At 39.9% G+C, this 17,990-nt stretch overlaps 1 protein-coding gene across 1 annotated transcript in view; it reads left to right on the top strand.

The window, feature by feature from the left end:
* The first annotated feature begins 5,224 nt into the window (after positions 1–5,224).
* DLEC1 (DLEC1 cilia and flagella associated protein) overlaps positions 5,225–17,990 on the top strand; it is a 32,495-nt gene continuing 19,729 nt past the window's right edge. The window contains exons 1-15 of the mRNA XM_041408561.1: positions 5,225–5,365; positions 6,293–6,433; positions 6,976–7,132; positions 7,655–7,765; positions 8,662–8,813; positions 9,070–9,287; positions 9,526–9,607; positions 10,090–10,177; positions 10,957–11,130; positions 11,906–12,042; positions 13,081–13,173; positions 13,427–13,517; positions 14,407–14,569; positions 16,265–16,457; positions 17,778–17,836. Of these exons, the coding sequence (XP_041264495.1) occupies positions 5,225–5,365; positions 6,293–6,433; positions 6,976–7,132; positions 7,655–7,765; positions 8,662–8,813; positions 9,070–9,287; positions 9,526–9,607; positions 10,090–10,177; positions 10,957–11,130; positions 11,906–12,042; positions 13,081–13,173; positions 13,427–13,517; positions 14,407–14,569; positions 16,265–16,457; positions 17,778–17,836 (2,000 nt within the window). The remainder of the gene's footprint in view (positions 5,366–6,292; positions 6,434–6,975; positions 7,133–7,654; positions 7,766–8,661; positions 8,814–9,069; positions 9,288–9,525; positions 9,608–10,089; positions 10,178–10,956; positions 11,131–11,905; positions 12,043–13,080; positions 13,174–13,426; positions 13,518–14,406; positions 14,570–16,264; positions 16,458–17,777; positions 17,837–17,990) is intronic.

The raw sequence follows: 17,990 nt of genomic DNA, 5'->3' as shown, positions 1-17,990 counted from the left end.
TCTGCCCAGACACTGCCAAAAAGGGATGACTGGTCCCTTTGTGTATGCATTTTCCACATGCTTCTCCTACTTGTTGGGTGTGTCTGGTTTGCAAATCCCATGTGGCCTGAGTGAAATTACAGCATAAGTATTTCAGCAGAAGCACAGCAATACCTCACTGATATGTTTTAGAGAGGGACAGACTTCTAGGTACAAGAAAGAAGTGCAGGAAACACAGAAATGCTTAAAATCAGGAAATGTATACTGGAAGCAAGTGACATGATTGGCTCATGTCAGGAAAAGGTGACAAAATAATGAAAAACATCCAGGAGAACTGGAAATGACCACAGCACATCCAGCAAAGTCACATCTGTAAGACACAGACTATCTCCAAACCAGGACATTTGAAGAAAAAAAAAAAATTTGCAGGACAGGAAAGCAGTGCAATGGGAGAAACCACCTTTTAGAAACAGAGCTCTTTGGCACTTTCCACCTGAAAGTGAAAGGTTATTTCTCCATTTTCCTCATCTGCAAATTTTACTTGGGTTTAAAAGTCATTCTGTGGAGGTTGGCTTTAGCTCTTCTTCAAGAAGAAGGAAGAAGGAGTGACTTCCAGGGTAACATGCAAAGGAGAACTGCATTCCAGTCATACCTGTTTGGCCGCATCTGCAGCAATTACAAGTTAATACATAGTTTTGCCACCGAAAAGCATTTTACCCAATACACTGGTAAGATATAATATGCCAGATTGCATAGATGGAAATATTAATGCCTGCTCAGTTGCCTGATCAAAACAAAGATTTAATGCAATGTCTGCTTTGAAAGGCTTTCCTGAAAACATGGAAACCTTAACAGGACCACTGGAGGGCAGCAATGTCAAAGTGAATCATTCATCACTGCACTTCTGGGAATTACTTCGTGAAACCCCCCCAAAAAAACCTTAGCAAAAAATTATAAATAATTAGAAATAATTTTCTGCTGTCCAGATGCAGGCATACAAATCAGGGCAGTACCTCCAGAGAAAAAGGCAGCACTGCAGTGTCAGTTCCCTTGATCTTCCACATCTAAAGAATGCCACCTGAAACCTGCAGGACTTGTTGCCAGAAAATGCTAAAAATATTTTAAAAAATGTGGAGTCTTGATGCATTCTGAACCCCAAGAATTTATGTTTTTTTTAAAAAAAATCAATATACAAGCGAAGGCTATTTTGTATATCTTTGTATATATATGTGTGTGTATGTATATATATATATATATATATTTGAATTATGTTTACATTTGAAATAGGTACATATTTCTAAATTAATCCATACTGTTGCCCAAAAAAAACCTTAGCAAAATATTATAAATAATTAGAAATAATTTTCTGCTGCCCACATGCAGGCATACAAATCAGGGCAGTACCTCCAGAGAAAAAGGCAGCACTGCAGTGTCAGTTCCCTTGATCTTCCACATCTAAAGAATGCCACCTGAAACCTGCAGGACTTGTTGCCAGAAAATGCTAAAAATATTTTAAAAAATGTGGAGTCTTTATGCATTCTGAACCCCAAGAATTTATGGTTTTTTTTTTTTTTAAAAAATCAATATACAAGCGAAGGCTATTTTGTATATCTTTGTATATATATGTGTGTGTATGTATATATATATATATATATATTTGAATTATGTTTACATTTGAAATAGGTACATATTTCTAAATTAATCCATACTGTTGTATGGGGGGAAAACCTTTGATTTTTATTTTTAAGTGTCCTAAATTTCATAATTTCAAAGAAAACTTTCAAAACCAAATGAGTGGAATCAGTATAATGAGTGCTCCCTCTCTAAAGAAGTCCATTGACATTAGTGAAGATTTTGGGATCACTAGGAAATAAATGTAGGAACTTTTCCCCAAGCATTGAAAGAATGCTATTATTAGTCCAGTGTTTGCACATTTAAGGAATACATGTTCACAATAATTTAAGATTTTAGTTAGTCAGACACAGTAGTCCATTGGGTATAAATAAAGAAATAATAAGAAATGTACTGGCTGACTAACAGACCCAGGACATTACACCTATCTATATTTTTTATAAAAGAGGAGTAAGGTAAATAAAACTGGTATAGAGCTTGATATTTTTGTAAAAAATGTAAGATAGAGTTCCACTCTGCAATTCTGTTATATCCACATTACCTCTTGCTCAGTAACTGAGCTCCCTGTTTGTATTTAAATCACATCCAGCTATTTTACATGCAAAGATGTTATTTTCAGTCTTAGAACAAGGAGAAAAAAAGGAGCTGGGCTTGTCCTATCATAGTGTCATTTGGTACCTACATGCCTGAACAAATCACCTCCAGAACTCTGATTTTGTTAGATTACAACAGGAAGGACTTTTTCTGATCATGTGGCTGCCAGAAGAAAGAAGGGGTTTGGACAACAGAGGAACTTTGAACAGTCCCCATAGGATAACAAAGAATGTGTAGGGACCACCTGGGGAGTGTGAAAATAAATACAGAAAAGCAATATGATCCTGAAAAGACATGGAGACTGCTTTAAAAAGTGGACTGATCTGTATTTTAGCAGAATTTATGATTCCTCTAAGGTCTGTGGCAGGCATTTGGGCATATTTTATTTCCAGTTAGCTTGTTCCTGGTCCTGTAGACTGAGAGCCCATTAGCTGATGGAGCAGATCAGGTGTTCCTGGAGAGTTCAGTTTCAGATTAGTTTCCTCCAAGAAAAATCCCCCTGTCCTCCACGCTGCAACAAGGTGGGGCTCTTGGGAGTCTGGTCAGATCCACACATCCAATCCAAACCTAAAACCCACCACAAAATTCAGCCTTACATGGTACAGAGGGGAAATCCAAGGTAAAACACCTGGTAGAAGTCATACATAGCAATTAGAGAAGGTGTGTATATCTACACATATAAATATTTATACCTGTATATTTATGCCTATAAATGTACGATAAAATTGCTAAAGTTGCTGTTTGGGTTTTAGGTTTTTTTTTCATTCCCTACATGCATGAATCTCTCTTCAGCCTTTGGAACTTAAATATCTTGTAACGATGATAAAGAGGATGATATAGATGCAAATTGTTCTTAATGTTCATCATATTTTTATGAAAATGTGTCTTTGTGACATATTGATATGTGAATTAAACGGTTTTACAATAGGAACTGTGGCATGTATTTTTTAAGTTTATCTGAGTAAATGATGATGGCATAAATATGGGAATCTAAGGAAAAATATCCCATTGTCATATGGGAAACAACTGTGCACTGGTCTGGAACAGTGGTTTACAACCCTCCTCCTGATCCTGCAGTTGGCTTCTGGGCAGACGGATCTCACCTTCATTTCCAGACTTTGAAAAACAAAATCCAGCTTCTAAGCTGAGATGATGTGCTTGGCAAGTTACTGAAAGACAGTAAAGATGAAAGTACAGAAAGTTTTTTCCACAGTCAGTTTTCATGTGCTTCTATATACTGTTTTAAACAAAAACATCTGCTTTACTTCACCATTTTAAAGGCTGGGAAAGAATTCTTTTTTAAAATGCTGGATCTTACTAACGTTCCAGTTAGCAAACAGATGTTAAAATCAACTGTAATAGCACATGATGAGAAAAGTTGGACTTCTAATACGGAAACGTGTTTAAATGTGCACACAGTGAATTTTAAAGGAGAGAACCTACAAGCCTGCACAGAAACAAAATTGTTTGAGAACACAAGCTGGAAAAAGGAGCAGCTGAGGGAGCTGGGGGGGTTCAGCCTGGAGAAAAGGAGACTCAGGGGGGACCTTCTGGTTCTGCACAGCTCCCTGACAGGAGCGGACAGCCGGGGGGGTTAGGCTCTGCTCCCAGGAATAAGGGCAGGACCAGAGGAAACGGTCTTGAGTTGCACCAGGAAAGGTTTAGGTTGAATATTAGGGGAAATATCTCTGCCAAAGGGTTTATCAAGCATTGGAATAGGCTGCTCAAGCCAGTGGGGGAGTCACCACCTCTCGGAAGCCTTCAAAAAGTGTGTGGATGTGGCACTTGGTGACAGGCTTCAGTGGTGTTCTCAGCAGTGGAGTAATGGCAGGACTCAATGATCTTAGAGATCTTTTCCACCCTTAGTGCTTCTGTGATTCTCTGAAAGCTGTGAACCTTTTCTATTAGAAAGCACAAGTACCCGGTCCCATCCTTGTCAGACATCTGTGATTTCTCTGCCTTAATCTTTGGAACAGGATATTGCAGATTTGCCAAGCTTTCTCTTGGGCAACCTTCCCTTTTGCATGGGGAAATTAAAACCACAGCAGTGCCTCTGGCTTTAATTTGGTGTTTTATTCCAAACACAGACTTTGGTGAGCTGAGGATCTGAAGCTTGTGACACCCTGAAGTCTCAAGCACATGTGCCATATACCTAAAAAAAATCCAAGTTGAATTTCAACCACCCCCATGGTTGCCGTGGGGTTTACACCCACTGCCTTTGGCTTATCTGCTGGTGGAAAAACACCTGTTGGTAAATTCCAATTATTTTTGCCATAGTTATTTTCCGTTCAGAGTGTAACATTGCCCAACTCCACCAATAAAGCCAAATTACCCTGATAGTGATGGAGAAACCCAGGGACCACAGTCAGGTTCCTTCACTCTGAGCAAAAAGAGTGGAGGAGGGGGAGGAAAAAGAAAGAAAGAATAAAAAGGCAGCAGGACAAGGAGAAAAATCTACACCGGGATGGTTTCTATGGAAAATATCACCGGATTCAGCGGAGCCTGTTGTTAGCAACCAGTGTATACAGCCAAGGCGCCGCAGGCAGAGCGGGACCATGGATGGGCTGGGGCTGCTGATGAATATTCCCATCTCCCAGGCCGGTTCCAGCGGCAGGGATGAGCCCAACCTCCTCGTCCCACGTGTGGGCCCTCAGGAGAGGATTCAGCCTCTTCCCTCAGCTCCCACCCGCGACCTGCACAGCGGTGCAAGGCCGAGAAATCCCCGCGATGTCCAAATCCCCTTCGCAGGTTTCAAGTCAATATTTTATTTCTTATTAAGTCACGAGGCTGCTGATCGTCAGAAGATCGCAAATACATAGCAGGGAAGAGAGGGACTACGAGCCCCTCAGAGCCTCGGGGTGCCGCCCTCAGCCCCCCTGAGGGCCGGCGGGGCTGTGAGGGGCGATGGCGCCGGGGAAAGGGAGGGAGGGCACCGCCATTGCCCCGCCAGGCCGTGCCCTGCCCGCACGGTCACTCGGCAACGGCGGTGCCGGGAGGATGAGGAGGGGCCGGGCCGGCCATGGCTGAGGAGGGCCCGAATATCGGCACAGCGGATCACAGCGCCGGGCTGGGCATGGCTGAGGAGAGCCGCAAATCTAACATGCAGGATTCCGGCGCCGGGCTGGGCACGACTGAGGGGAGCCGCAGCGGCGACCCCCAGGTAACGCAGCGGGGCTGGGCAGCACGGGCAGAAATAGCGTAGCCCCCAGCAGCACCACAGCCCTGTACACAGCCCCTGAAAACAGCCACACACAGAGACCTGTCCCCTTGGGACACACAGATACACGCATTCACAGAAACTCTGCTCCCAGAGACCACCGTGCAATCAGCTTCACACACGGAGATTCCCTACAGCAAACGGCCTCACGCACACACACCCACACACACCCCTGCACACACAGACTCCCCTGTAAACAGCATCACACACAGAGCACCCTGCAGTCAGCTTTACACACAGACCCCGCCATGAACAGCCTGACAAACACACACCCACAGCCTCACACAGACCCTGCTGTAGACAGCCTCTTGCATCTCTGCACACACAAACTCCCATACAAACAGCCTCACACACACAAACCCCCATACAAACAGCCTCACACCCAGAGAGCCCTGCACACACAAACCCCCATACAAACAGCCTCACACACACCCCCACAGCCTCACACAGACCCCACTGCAAACAGCCTCTCACACCCCTGCACACACAAACCCCCGTACAAACAGCCTCACACACACAAACCCCCATACAAACAGCCTCACACACCCTGGGGCACAAGTACACGCCCTGCACAAGGACTGACACACACACAAATCACCTGTACAACACTCATATCTTCCTCCCACACACTCTCCCCACTCACACTGCCTCATCCCTGCACAAGCCACCACACACACTCACACACAGAGAACTGTGTCCATCATCATCATCTACATGTCCAGCCAGCACAGATACACAGTCCCCCACAAACACACACACACACAGACATCCTCATCTCAGTGTTCATATGCACACACATCCCCTTTCCAGGTACCTTTTCCATCCTGTCTCTTGCTTTAAGCTCTAAACATCCTTATTTTCTTTCCCCAGGATATCTCCCATGTGCTGGCTAGAGCCTTTAAGGACCTGTACACTGGAGATGTTTTTGAGGTGGACATGGCAACAAACTGGATTAAGTCCCAAGGAGGAGACAGTGTTTATCAAGACAGTTACACAGATGAGCTAGAGAAGGTAAAAGTCCAAACCAAGTCAGAGTTTGGAGCTCTTTAGCCACTACTTAGATCTTCTGTAAAATAAAATTTAAAGGGAAGTGTTGATTCTACAATTGACTTTTTAATGGAAATTTACTTGAGCACAGTTTCCCACAGAACCTTTCAAGTAAGTTAATAGTCACATGATCCTTCATGATATTGTTATCTCTAGTTGGCTTTCCAGACACAGAGTACAACCAGTAAAAGCAGTAGCCTTTTAAATGCCTATTGTACTGGCTGAAAACTTTTCCCTGTACCTGCTGACCAGTGGCCCAGGTTTCTTATCTTGTCATCACTCTAATAGCTGTTGTCAGTGCATAAAAATAGAGGCTGATGCTGGATGGTTTGAGCCACAGGTGGTTTTTTTTCTGTTTTGTGAATGACAGTGTTTTAGCAGGCCAGTTGATGCTTGTAAAGTGGTGATGTTTTACTAATATGTCTATGTTTACCTCTCAAAGACAAAAAGAAAACCTCTGCCTGTAACAGCTCAAATTTCTCTTGATTCACTCATGCCTGTGGCAGCTTCTGGCTGAGTGCAAGAGCCGACTGACAGAAGCTGACAAAGCAGAAGAGGAAATCATTCAGGCCCAGGCCCGAGCAAAAGATGAAGAGGAAAGGGTTCTAAAGCAGATGAAGATTCGTGCAGGGAAATATTTCCATAAACTGGGGCTGCCTCCAGGTGAGGATTCTGGAATGTTGCTCCCCAGTACATGCTTCTGGTACCTGGACACCCAACTTGGGGTTGGCTTTACATCAACAGAGCAACTTTGAAAGATTTTGTGCAGAGGTTCAAGTTGAGTAACATCTGTTTAACACTGAGAAACTAAACGACTAGGTCATGTTCAAGGTGTTAAATTTGGATTGAGGGGTTGCCACCTAAATATTACAAGCATACCTACCTTGATATGTAGCAGCAACAGATTAAGTATTTCTCCAATGGGTGCTTAGCTGGGTTTGAACTGAATTTAGAATTGTGGAGATGCATGTCCAAGTTTTGCAATTAAAATACCAGATTTTTTTTCTATAATATTATTTCCTAAAAAAAATATATCTACTATTCTATATAATATTCTTTTCTACAAAAATAATATTGCCTGACAGGGATGAGGTGTAAAAGCAACATTACTTTGGATTGATCAAGATAGAATCTTTGAAGGGGCTAATATTTTGCTTTTTTTGTTTGTTGGCTTTACTGTTGCAGTGGCATCCTCTTTTCAGTGGATTGTGGACAATGAACTTCTCAGAAAAAATAATTTAATCTGTCCTGTGGATTACATCACTGAGAAATTACCTGTTGCTAAAGCACCAAAAGGTAACTTTTGAAGCAGAAAGTAATTTAGACTTTTTAGAATACTCTATATTTGAAGCATTGGAGGATGTATATTTTTATAGTTTTCTGCCAAAGCAGAAGGGATTCAAGTATTTTAAGCATAAGATTCCATGAAGAACACATTTTCAAAGTATAATTGATAAATTCAAAACTACTGAGTTTAGATGTTCTTAAATATGATATTTGATCATTATTGCACTTTTTTTTACAGTTCTTCCCATCTCACACAAACACTGCATTAGTGTTCTGTCTCCATCCAATTTCATTAGAACAAAAGCTGCAACTGCATCTTGTATCTAGAGAAGGGAAGTAGTTACATTAAAGTAAAAACAATTTTCAGTGAAATAAAACTGTATTCTTTATTTAGGGTTTAAAGTTTTCCAGTTCTGGAAATATATTGATTTTATTTGCACATAAAGATCAGTAAGGAAAATATTTCAGACAATGTCAAGACGACTGCTTTTATTTATGTGTGAGCCAAGATGAAAGGTTTTAGGATCATTGAAATGAAGTTTTTCAGTCAAGCCAAAACAAACATTTCAGAGTAATCAACTTAGTCACAGATTTCAAGATCTGTGTTTTGGTTTTTTCCATTGTAATTCCAAACAAAGTGAAAAATCTCACTTTCCTTATAAGGTTAACATATCTTTCTGGGAGTAATATAAGTGTATGCAGCCTGTTTAATTAGTGCTTCTAAAACTTTATTATTAAAACTTATAAGCTTCATTTGTAGAAAATAAATTCTAAAGGTACATTAAATTTTTGAGGATTTTTGCCAGCAACAAGCCTTAAAGTAAACTCATACACCTATGCTTAGACTAAATATTTGTTGTTCATGTTCTCCTCTTACAGAAGTTTTGTTTTTCTTTGAATTGCAGGAGAATCAGAACCTGGATACCTGAAAGGGGCACGTAAACAACGTGCTTTTTCACTGGATGAGAGTGTCTACTTAACTGACAGTGTGACAAGTGCATCTTCAGCTCTGTCCTCTGTCCAAGACTCCAGCCTTGAGGCTAAAACCATCAGTAAGGTACATTTTACAAGTTAATTTTAGTCTGCCTCATCTGTAGGGCCTGTTGCTCTTCCTGCAGCAAAGGGTGAATATCGACCCATTGTTGATTTGACACCAGTACTTATATTTACTCTGTTAAAAAAAGGAGAAATACTTTATTTCTATGTCAGTTATCATTGCTGTGTAGCTTTAATTACACATGTGCAGCTCCCTTTTTCCTCATCCTCAAAATCACTGTGTTTCATGTTGCACTGTGCACTCTTGTTTTTCAAAGAAAACTAAAGACTCACAGAAACAAGCCAGGAAAGAGAGTAAGTCCTGGAAAGCAGAGGAATTAAATGAGTACCTCTCCAGACTTGAGAAAAGACAGAATTACTTGAAGAATCCACGCTTTTTCCCACCAAATACTCTGGATGGAGGCAAATCTCTTGTAATTTCTCAAGAAAAAGTGGAAGAAATCATAGCCAGAAGAAAAGCAGAAGATACCAAAGGGTATGCAGTGTGTGCAATTTCTGGATTCTGGGCTGGAATGCACAGAGCTCCACTATAGAATTGCTGTGGATTTACCCAGAGATATTTTGAGCTAAATTTCTTATATAGTCTCTTAATAACACAGTATGTCTGTATGACATTTTAGTTTTGCCAAAGGAGACATTTTGCAATTTCTTACTTTATCAGTATTTATATAAACAGGAAGTAAGATAATCTCTCTTTTTTTTTAATCTTTCAGTGATACCTCATTTGTTCCTGTGTTTCTTGCCAGTCCACCTTCTGTCCTGTTTTTGTATGATAAAGCTGGGCAGGTTTATGAGGTGAGAAGGTTCTTTGTAGAGAGTTAATTCTGCCTCCCTGAAGAATTATATCCTATCAGGATCTACATATTTCACCCAATGTTTAGCCTTTCTGAATTTTAATAAAAGTCTGAGTTTCTTCTGTATATGGAATTTATGACCCTCTAACTTCCTTGAAGATACTCCATCACACCTGCCACTGACACACAAACCAGTGAAGACAAAAAGGGCTCCTCTCAGTCTCTGCTTTGTTTTGGTACTGATTCAGCCTCTATTGAATAAACTGGATTTTGGGGTTGGTTGTGATGATGAAGTAGTTACTCCTAGCAGTAGTACCAGGGAATTGCACTGTTTTGGTACTGATTCAGCCTCTATTGAATAAACTGGGATTTTGGGGTTGGTTGTGATGATGACATAGTTAGTCCTAGCAGTAGTACCAGGGAATTGCAAATATTTTAATGAGTGATTGTAATTACAATGTAGCATTTTTTTTTTAAATGAAGATGACTGTAGAGCTACGGAACATCACTTCAACAGGTCAACATGTAAGACTTATCCCTCCCTCTACTTCAGTATTTTTCATTTGGCCAGGTAAGGGTTCTTTTTCTGCCTTTAAAATCTTAACACATACAAAATCTAATTTACCTGCTCTAACAAAGATTTTTCAGAGATATTCTGTTTTCCATAGTGCTCAGTTCTTTAGAAACTGACAGCTGACTTAGGGCCATTCACATGCAACTCAGAAGCAGATTGAGATGGTCTAATGAGGAATTCAAGAAGACTAAACGAAAGTGTTTGATGTTAGATTGAAATGTGTCACTGGAATACCTAGATTGAATCTTACCCAAAATTCATCTAGGAACAGATGGAGTTTCCACTGAAAAAATTACAAGGAGAGGGCAAGAAATAACACACTGCAATAAAGAGGGATGGGTTAGAGGAAAATTACAAAAATTCTTTCTTACAGTAGGGTAGGCACTGGGATAGTTGCCTAGGGAGATTGTGATACCCCAAGAACTGGAGGAATATTTAGAAGTTAGGTGCCTCCATGGAAGCCCTTTAGTCTTGTGGTAAAGCAAAACTGGGTAATGTCTCTTAAGTTTCTCTTCGCTGTTTTCTGTGTTTATGAGGAGTATATTTCAGACAAAGCAATCTTTGAGCTCCCTGGAACATGTGCATGTTTCCAGATTGCACTGCCAGGCCTCTTGTGCTCATCCCTTTTTATCAGCTTGAATTAGGCAATAATTGGGGGGAATTTACAGGCATCTTTCCAGAGGAAGATGTGATCATAAATACTGCAGCCAATTTTGGGAGGTTTAATTTTTTTTTAATTTTCTGACTTTTTTTTTGTTTTTATTTTTCTCCTCAAGGAAAATATCCAGGAAAGGGAGGAATGATTGCTCCTGGGATGGCATGCCAGTATACAGTCCAGTTTATTCCTGAATATCTGGGAGAGTATGAAGATCATATATTAGTGGAGAGTCAAGTATCAGAATCTTTTGTCATCCCAATCCAAGCTAAAGTATCACTTCCAGTATTAACATGTCAGTAGTGTCCAAATACTAATTTTCTCTAAAGTTAAGCAGACTTGTTTTTTTTTTTTATTTGACTGTCTTCAATTTTGTGTCACAAAACAAATGTGGAAAAAATTGGCAGTGCAGTTTCTACATTTTGATATCTATCTCATTTTCACTTATCCAGATTTATTAGTTATTGAAATGTAATCCTGTTGGATTTTTCCTCAATTATTTGTTCTTGCCCTCTTAGGCTCTCCTTGCTCACTGTATTAGAGAAGTGAGTAGGGGCCTCATTTCTAGGTTTGTGTTTTGTTGATTCCTGAACTCCCAATTGTAATTACTAATTATAAATATTATGGAATTATGATTTTGTTATAACTACTTGATGCTATTAATTAATGTTCATGGAATATGAAATTAATTTTATATGGGTATGGTATACCTGCACCTCTCAGATATCTAAGTTCTACTGTAATAAGCAGGATTGCTTTCACAAAAATTTGCTTTGATTTTTTGTAAATTCATCTTACCTGTTATCCTGAGCTTTTCTTAAAAAAAAAAAATCATCTTACTTTTTATCCTCCTTTTTTTTTAAGGAGGAAAGATCGTCTTACATCATTAAAATATAAGATGAATGTAGAAATATACATCTCACACTGTCCAACTTTGAACTGGAAAGAATTTGAGGAGGTTTAAGATTGCAAAACCTGGCGTGGTCTCATGCTGTAATGTCTGTAAAGAGTTGTTTAATCATCAGCCTTTGCTCTCTCTGGAGTCTGATTTTCTGTGTTACTCCTTGCAGTGCCTGACTTTATAGACTGTGGTTCCTGCCTTGTTGGAGGAATAAAAACAACAGCAATTTTGTGCAGAAATCAGGGAGTTAGGACTGGGAAGTTCTCTATAATGCCAGGGAAAGCCTGGCCAGCTCCTGATTCTGGGGTGAGTGATCAGAAGGGAAATACTGGACCCAGCATGGTGTGGGTGCCCTGGTGTGAAGGCCTTTTGAGCCAGTCATGTTGTATTAGCACAGAAGTCATAAGGCCTTGCTGGAGACATCTGCACTGTGCCATTCCTTCAGGAATTCACCTTTATCCTGAAGACCAATCTCCCTGGATGGCTGTACCTCCTCCTCTCCTCCTTGTGCTCTGGTTTTCTGTGGAAGTGCTTGTCTTGCTCAGGGGAGAGGTAAACTGAGGCATAGATGAAGGAAAGGAAAACTGGCCCAACCTTTAACCTTGCCCTTGAAGCAAATAGAAATCCTATCAGTTCTAGAATTGCTTGAGGTAATTTCCTCTCCCTCCTCAACAAAAACGTCCCTTACTGACCTTGCTGCACCTGTAGACACAGCAATCCAGTCCTGCTCTGTCTTGTCTGTAGCTCCCCATCACAAACAGGGCCTAAGTGGGAGGGACAAAGGAGATAAAATGGGACAGGTAGACTGGCATTTTTGGTGCTGGAGAAAGAGCAGATGGGCCAGGTTGTCCCTCCAGAAACTTCACAGTTCCAACTCAAAGTGAGTTTTAAGCATGGAGAAACAGACAGAGCCCCTCTCAGGCAGAGCTGTTCTGCTGTGAACATGAATATTAGGGCTTCTGACACTGTCATTTATTTGTCTTCAGGGACTGCACTTTCTCTTCTGTTTTCAACAAGGTCATTATAAAGCAGGGAGCTTTTTTTTCAGTTAAGCCATATTTATGAGTCCCACTCTTTTGAGATGTGTGAAAAAATGTATGGTAAGAGGTAAAACACTGATATAGAAAACTGCCTGTTTCAGGTAAATCTGTGTTTTTTTTTTTTTTTTTTTATTTAAGCCATATTTATGAGCCCCACTCTTTTGAGATGTGTGAAAAAATGTATGGTAAGAGGTAAAACACTGATATAGAAAACTGCCTGTTTCAGGTAAATCTGTGTTGTAAACACAGCGATCTGATCAATTTAATTTATTAACTTGTTTGTTTGTTTGTTTAAATGCCTTAGGTGGCTGCCACTGCTGATTTTGTGATACAGGATCCTTTTGGGATCCAGCCTGCTGTTTTGGAGCTAGCTCCAGGGCAGAGTGCAACAGTACAGGTTAGTGCCAACTGCTGTAGAAAGGTTTTTTTACTTCACCAAATAAATTAACAAACAAGATCATTTTAGAAGACCTGGCTGGACCTTGCAAGTTCGGGTTTATGTGAGCAAAAAATTACTCTGTTTCTTGCAAGTATTATTTTTAATTACTAATTACTAAAACTGTTCTTCAGGGAATATTTGCAAATTGAAGTGTCTTGCTTAGGGGAGAGAAAACAGTTACAGACATTGTTATTTCTCTTTTCTCTTTCAGGTAGTGTTTTTCCCTTCTTTGCCAGAAGCCTCACAGCAAACATTCACCATTTTGTGTGACAATTATCCAATCAATTATGTTACAGTCACAGGTTTGTTTCTAGCAGCTTTCTAATTCCATATATATTCAGATAATGTGAATGGTGATTGCTGGCATGAAGTGATGGTAACATTTTATGTCATTGGATTAAGCAAATACTGTGTCCCCTGCTGGCTTTTTTTTTTTCTTTTTTTTTTTTTTTTTTTGCATTGTTATTACTGCTCCTTCCCAGTGCATGGATACACTGGATTCAGAAAACATTGAGCTCTTAACCTTCAGTAGGCAAAAATCCAAATGTAAAATGTCACCAAGTAACAGAAAAGAAAACCAGTTTCCAGGTGCAACTCGTCTCTTTTCAAGTTAATAAGATAACTTGACAAGCTATGAAACATGAGCTGTAACAGGGCAGAAATGAAGCACATTTGGACCTTTTGAGGTAGGCAGTCTTTGGATTAACTAATGAAACCAGTTCAAATTCTTGCAAGTGTTGGTGCTTGTACTGTAATATAACTGTGAGTGCTATAACATGAGGCTTGCTTTGTCATCTACTGAATCACTTTATCACATGTATTTACTTTGGATTTTTTTTTTAATACTTCATTTGCTGCTTATTTTGATTTTAATGTACTGCTCAAAACATCTGGGAGCCACATTGTCAACCACTGCAAACACCCTGCTCAGTTCAGTGAAACCATGCTGATGTAAGTGAGCTGAGGCCGTGGCCCTGAAATTCCTGTCTATAAAATTCATGAACAGAAGGTCTCTGTAAATACATGTTGATAAACACAACATCAGGATTGTACAATGAACACATTGCAGTTCTGAAACTTGAGGAAACACCAGATATAATCAATAATGAACATGAATGATATTTGCTATTGATTATGTGAACTATATTAATAGTCAGATGGTAAACAGCAATACCAAATTATTTCTTCCAGGGCTTGGAGAGGTGATTGCTCTGGAGCTTTTGTTTGTCACAGGTGGAGAAAGCAAAGCTCAGCTGGGTGAAGTCACTGATGCAACAGCACAGCACCTCATACGTTTTGAGCCCCAAAACCCACAGAGCTCTAAGGAGAAGATCCTGGTTATAAGGAACTCCACGTAGGTAGCTGCTATCAGAGTAAGGCTCTGCAATGTGAACATACTGCTAGGGATCTCAATTGTAATACTGTACTCTCTCAAGCTGGAGAAACCTTTGTGCCCTTGATAAACTTTTTGCAGAATCTTTACTTCTTTTTGCACCTTATTTGGTAATTAAAGTTCAAGGAATGTTGTACATTGTTCAGGTGTTATGGCAACCATTAGCCAAGGTCAATATATTTGCTTTAATAGAGGTAAATCTACCAAAAAATTCATAAATATACATGGTTGCAGGAAATACTTACAGGGTGATTTATCTAATTTTAAATGTCTGCTACATATACTTGTGCAACTGAGATAAGCACTCTTTTCCTTTCATAGTGCAGGGAATAGAAGCATACAATTCCAAGCATACAATTCTGACTGGAGACACCTCCTGTAGAAAACTCACAATACATGCTGGACTCCACTGGATCAAAATGGGAGCCCAGTGCAATTAACTCACATGAAAACTCTCACATGTTTCCTGCTATTGAGTCCTTACAGATTTAAATATAAATTCAATTTGAAGTCAACTAATGTCTCTTTATGGACAGTTACACCATACTGAACATAGTGACATCCTGATTTTGCTCAGAATCAGACTTAAACAGAAATACACTTGTGCATGATTGCAGCAGATAGAGGGTGTAGACCATCAAAGCAGTGAGCAGGTCAGTGCTGGGCTTAGGACCATTAATCTAAATTGCTATTTGCAAGCAGTGAATATCTGGCAGTTTATTTTGTGGCCTGGAAATCACACATGCATAATGCCAGAACAGACTGTTTGAGTAAAGAAAGTGTGATTGGTGAACTGGATATTGTAAACTGACAAAGGATGTGACTGTGCCAATTTCCACATTTTCTCTGTGCTATAATCACCACAGCACTCCCTGCACATCTGGTGTCAGCATTTGTATAAAACAAAGCTGGCCAGGCTGAGAGTAAACTCCATAGAAGCAGGAAGAAGAAATGTTCCTTCTTCTACAGAAAGTGATACAAGAAATTGTAAATATCCAGTTTTATCAGCAATGCTTTCAAATTCCAGTGTCCTTTCTTTCCCTTACTAAGGCAGAATTTTTGAGGTCAGCATGAGCAAGATTCTCAAACCCATGAAGACATTCCATGGAATACACTTCTGCTGAAACAACCTAGTTAAGCAACCTTTTCTGGATTGCAGAGAGTGGGGCAGAGCCATGGCTATAATTTTAGATGGAGCCATTGTGTTTGCTGACATGCTAAAGACCACATCTTGCATTTGGATTAAATTCAGAATGTGATGTAGGTCATCAGAAGTGATCCAAGGCAAATGTACTGGTGTCAGCAGGAGTGGTCCTGTTCATCCCAGATCTTTGAAAAAAGAATTGCAGAGTTTCTAAAACCTGGATTACATGACAAGTTCAAATAAGGCAAGAAAGTGTTATCTTAGATTAGGCATTTATAGAATTTACTTTCACATATTAGTATGTTCTTTGTATGATTTATATACTCTGACTCCATGATGCCTCAGCAGCTTTGTGACTCACAAAAACTGGGAAGTCAAGCCCCTGTAATCTGTAAAGAGAGGAATTTCCTACCTGGAAAAAGAATCTGAACAGTTTCTTATAGTATATTTTACTCAAAAATACCTGATTTTTTTAATCATAGCTTTTCTGTTGTTTATTGACTTCTTTGCAGCCATCTAGAACTTCCCTTCTTCTGGCAGATAACAAAGCCTAATCTGAAACCATTAATACCAGAAGAAACTGTAGACTTTACAGAGGTCAAAAACAATCAAGACCCAGAGTCAGCCTTCTCCCTAAATCCTAAGCAGGGAATTTTGCTTCCCAATGCAGATCATGAGTTTATTCTCACTTATGCTCCACAGGAGGTATGGCTTATGATTCCTTCCTATCTGCAAGCTCCAGCTGTGTATTTTTATTCAAGTCATAAAATCCTTGCTGTGCAACTTTTCTAAATTAAATTTAATTAGCTGGTACTATGCTCTGATAAACAGTGTTCAAAATGTAGAAAGTTACTGAAAGAAAACATGTTTTGACTGCAAAATGTGAGACAGTTTCTGATCTCATGTAATTTTGGGGACTGAGTGGACACAGTTAATTTTACACTGAAATTGTGGACACATCCTCACACTGCAGCTGTGCTGGCTGGTGAAGTTACCACCCTCACCCCTCAATCAGCTCCTCCACCAGCTCCTGACCCTTCCCCCTCTTCCTGGGGGATGTGCCTTGTGCCTACTCCAGTCTAAATAAATTGGTTAACAAACACTGTTTATTTAAACTGTTTCCAGCTGTAGTTTTTTTTGGCCTGAAATGGGTCCTATGAACAGCTGAGTGGTGAATTAAGGGGATAGTAGGAGCCTTTGGCAGAGAAATGCTGTATGCAGCTGTGGGTAAGAGGGCTGCAAGGATGTTGGAATGCAGTTATCCCAGAGAATGCTGTTCTCTCACTTTCTGCTCCCCTGTCCCTGTAAATAAGGAGCATGAGCTCACTGTATTTAGAGAAACCTGATCCAAAGCCCAAGAGTGGGAATGTCCCGTGCAGTTTTGATTGACAGACATAAGAAATACCTCAGATTTGTGTGGAAGAGAAACTACTTGGCTTTTTAGAAATAATTAGTTCGTAGAATATATATTGAATTGAAATATGCATCAAAATTAGTATCTGTCTGCAAACAAATTAAGCTTTTGCATAGCCCTTCAAATTTAAGGTCTGCTTCTGTGTTTCTTTCCCCCCACCCCCCCCTCCATTGGAATACAGAAGACATTCTCTTCCCATGATGGTAAAGTCATGTTTCTTACTCAAGATCAGATTGGTGATCAATTAGCTGAATACTCTGGAGCAGTTAGAAGAAACTTCTCAATTGGTACAGCAGTAGTGAGCTTAATTTGGGGAGCCTTTGCAGATGCTTGTGTGTAGTATGCAATATACAGGGGAAATAACAACAGACATGTCAAAAATGAGTGTTTTTGTTGGAAACATACACCATGAGATCAGAATCTGGCTTAATGTTTTGCAGTCGAACATGTTTTCTTTTAGTAACTCCAGAGTTTGAATATTGTTTATCAGAGCTTAGTACTCTGATGATGATCATTTATCCTTTACATGTAAACCACTTTTCCATCTTTTTTTGATGTTCAACATAAATGATTACTTGACACTAAAATCCTTTTCTCCTTCATCTGTGCAGCTGAAGAGTTACCACAGTGTGATGCAGATGGTAGTCAGGGACATCCCAGAATCACCTTGGTAAGCTGAGAAACATTTCCCAGTAAGATATGTAGCCACAATTTATCTGTTCTATTACATAAAGTTACTAGGATTTTTCTTTTTTCTGGTGATGATGGATTGACAAGCATAAAGAATATTATCTGCACAAGTAGTTGTGGTACAAAGAGCATCC

The sequence above is a fragment of the Onychostruthus taczanowskii genome, unplaced genomic scaffold (genome assembly GCF_017590055.1).
Source record: "Onychostruthus taczanowskii isolate IOZ18803 unplaced genomic scaffold, ASM1759005v1 scaffold3, whole genome shotgun sequence".
Classification (NCBI taxonomy): Eukaryota; Metazoa; Chordata; class Aves; order Passeriformes; family Passeridae; genus Onychostruthus; species Onychostruthus taczanowskii.
Note: the sequence above shows the minus strand (reverse complement) of the source record. Positions and strands in the feature narration are given on the sequence as shown.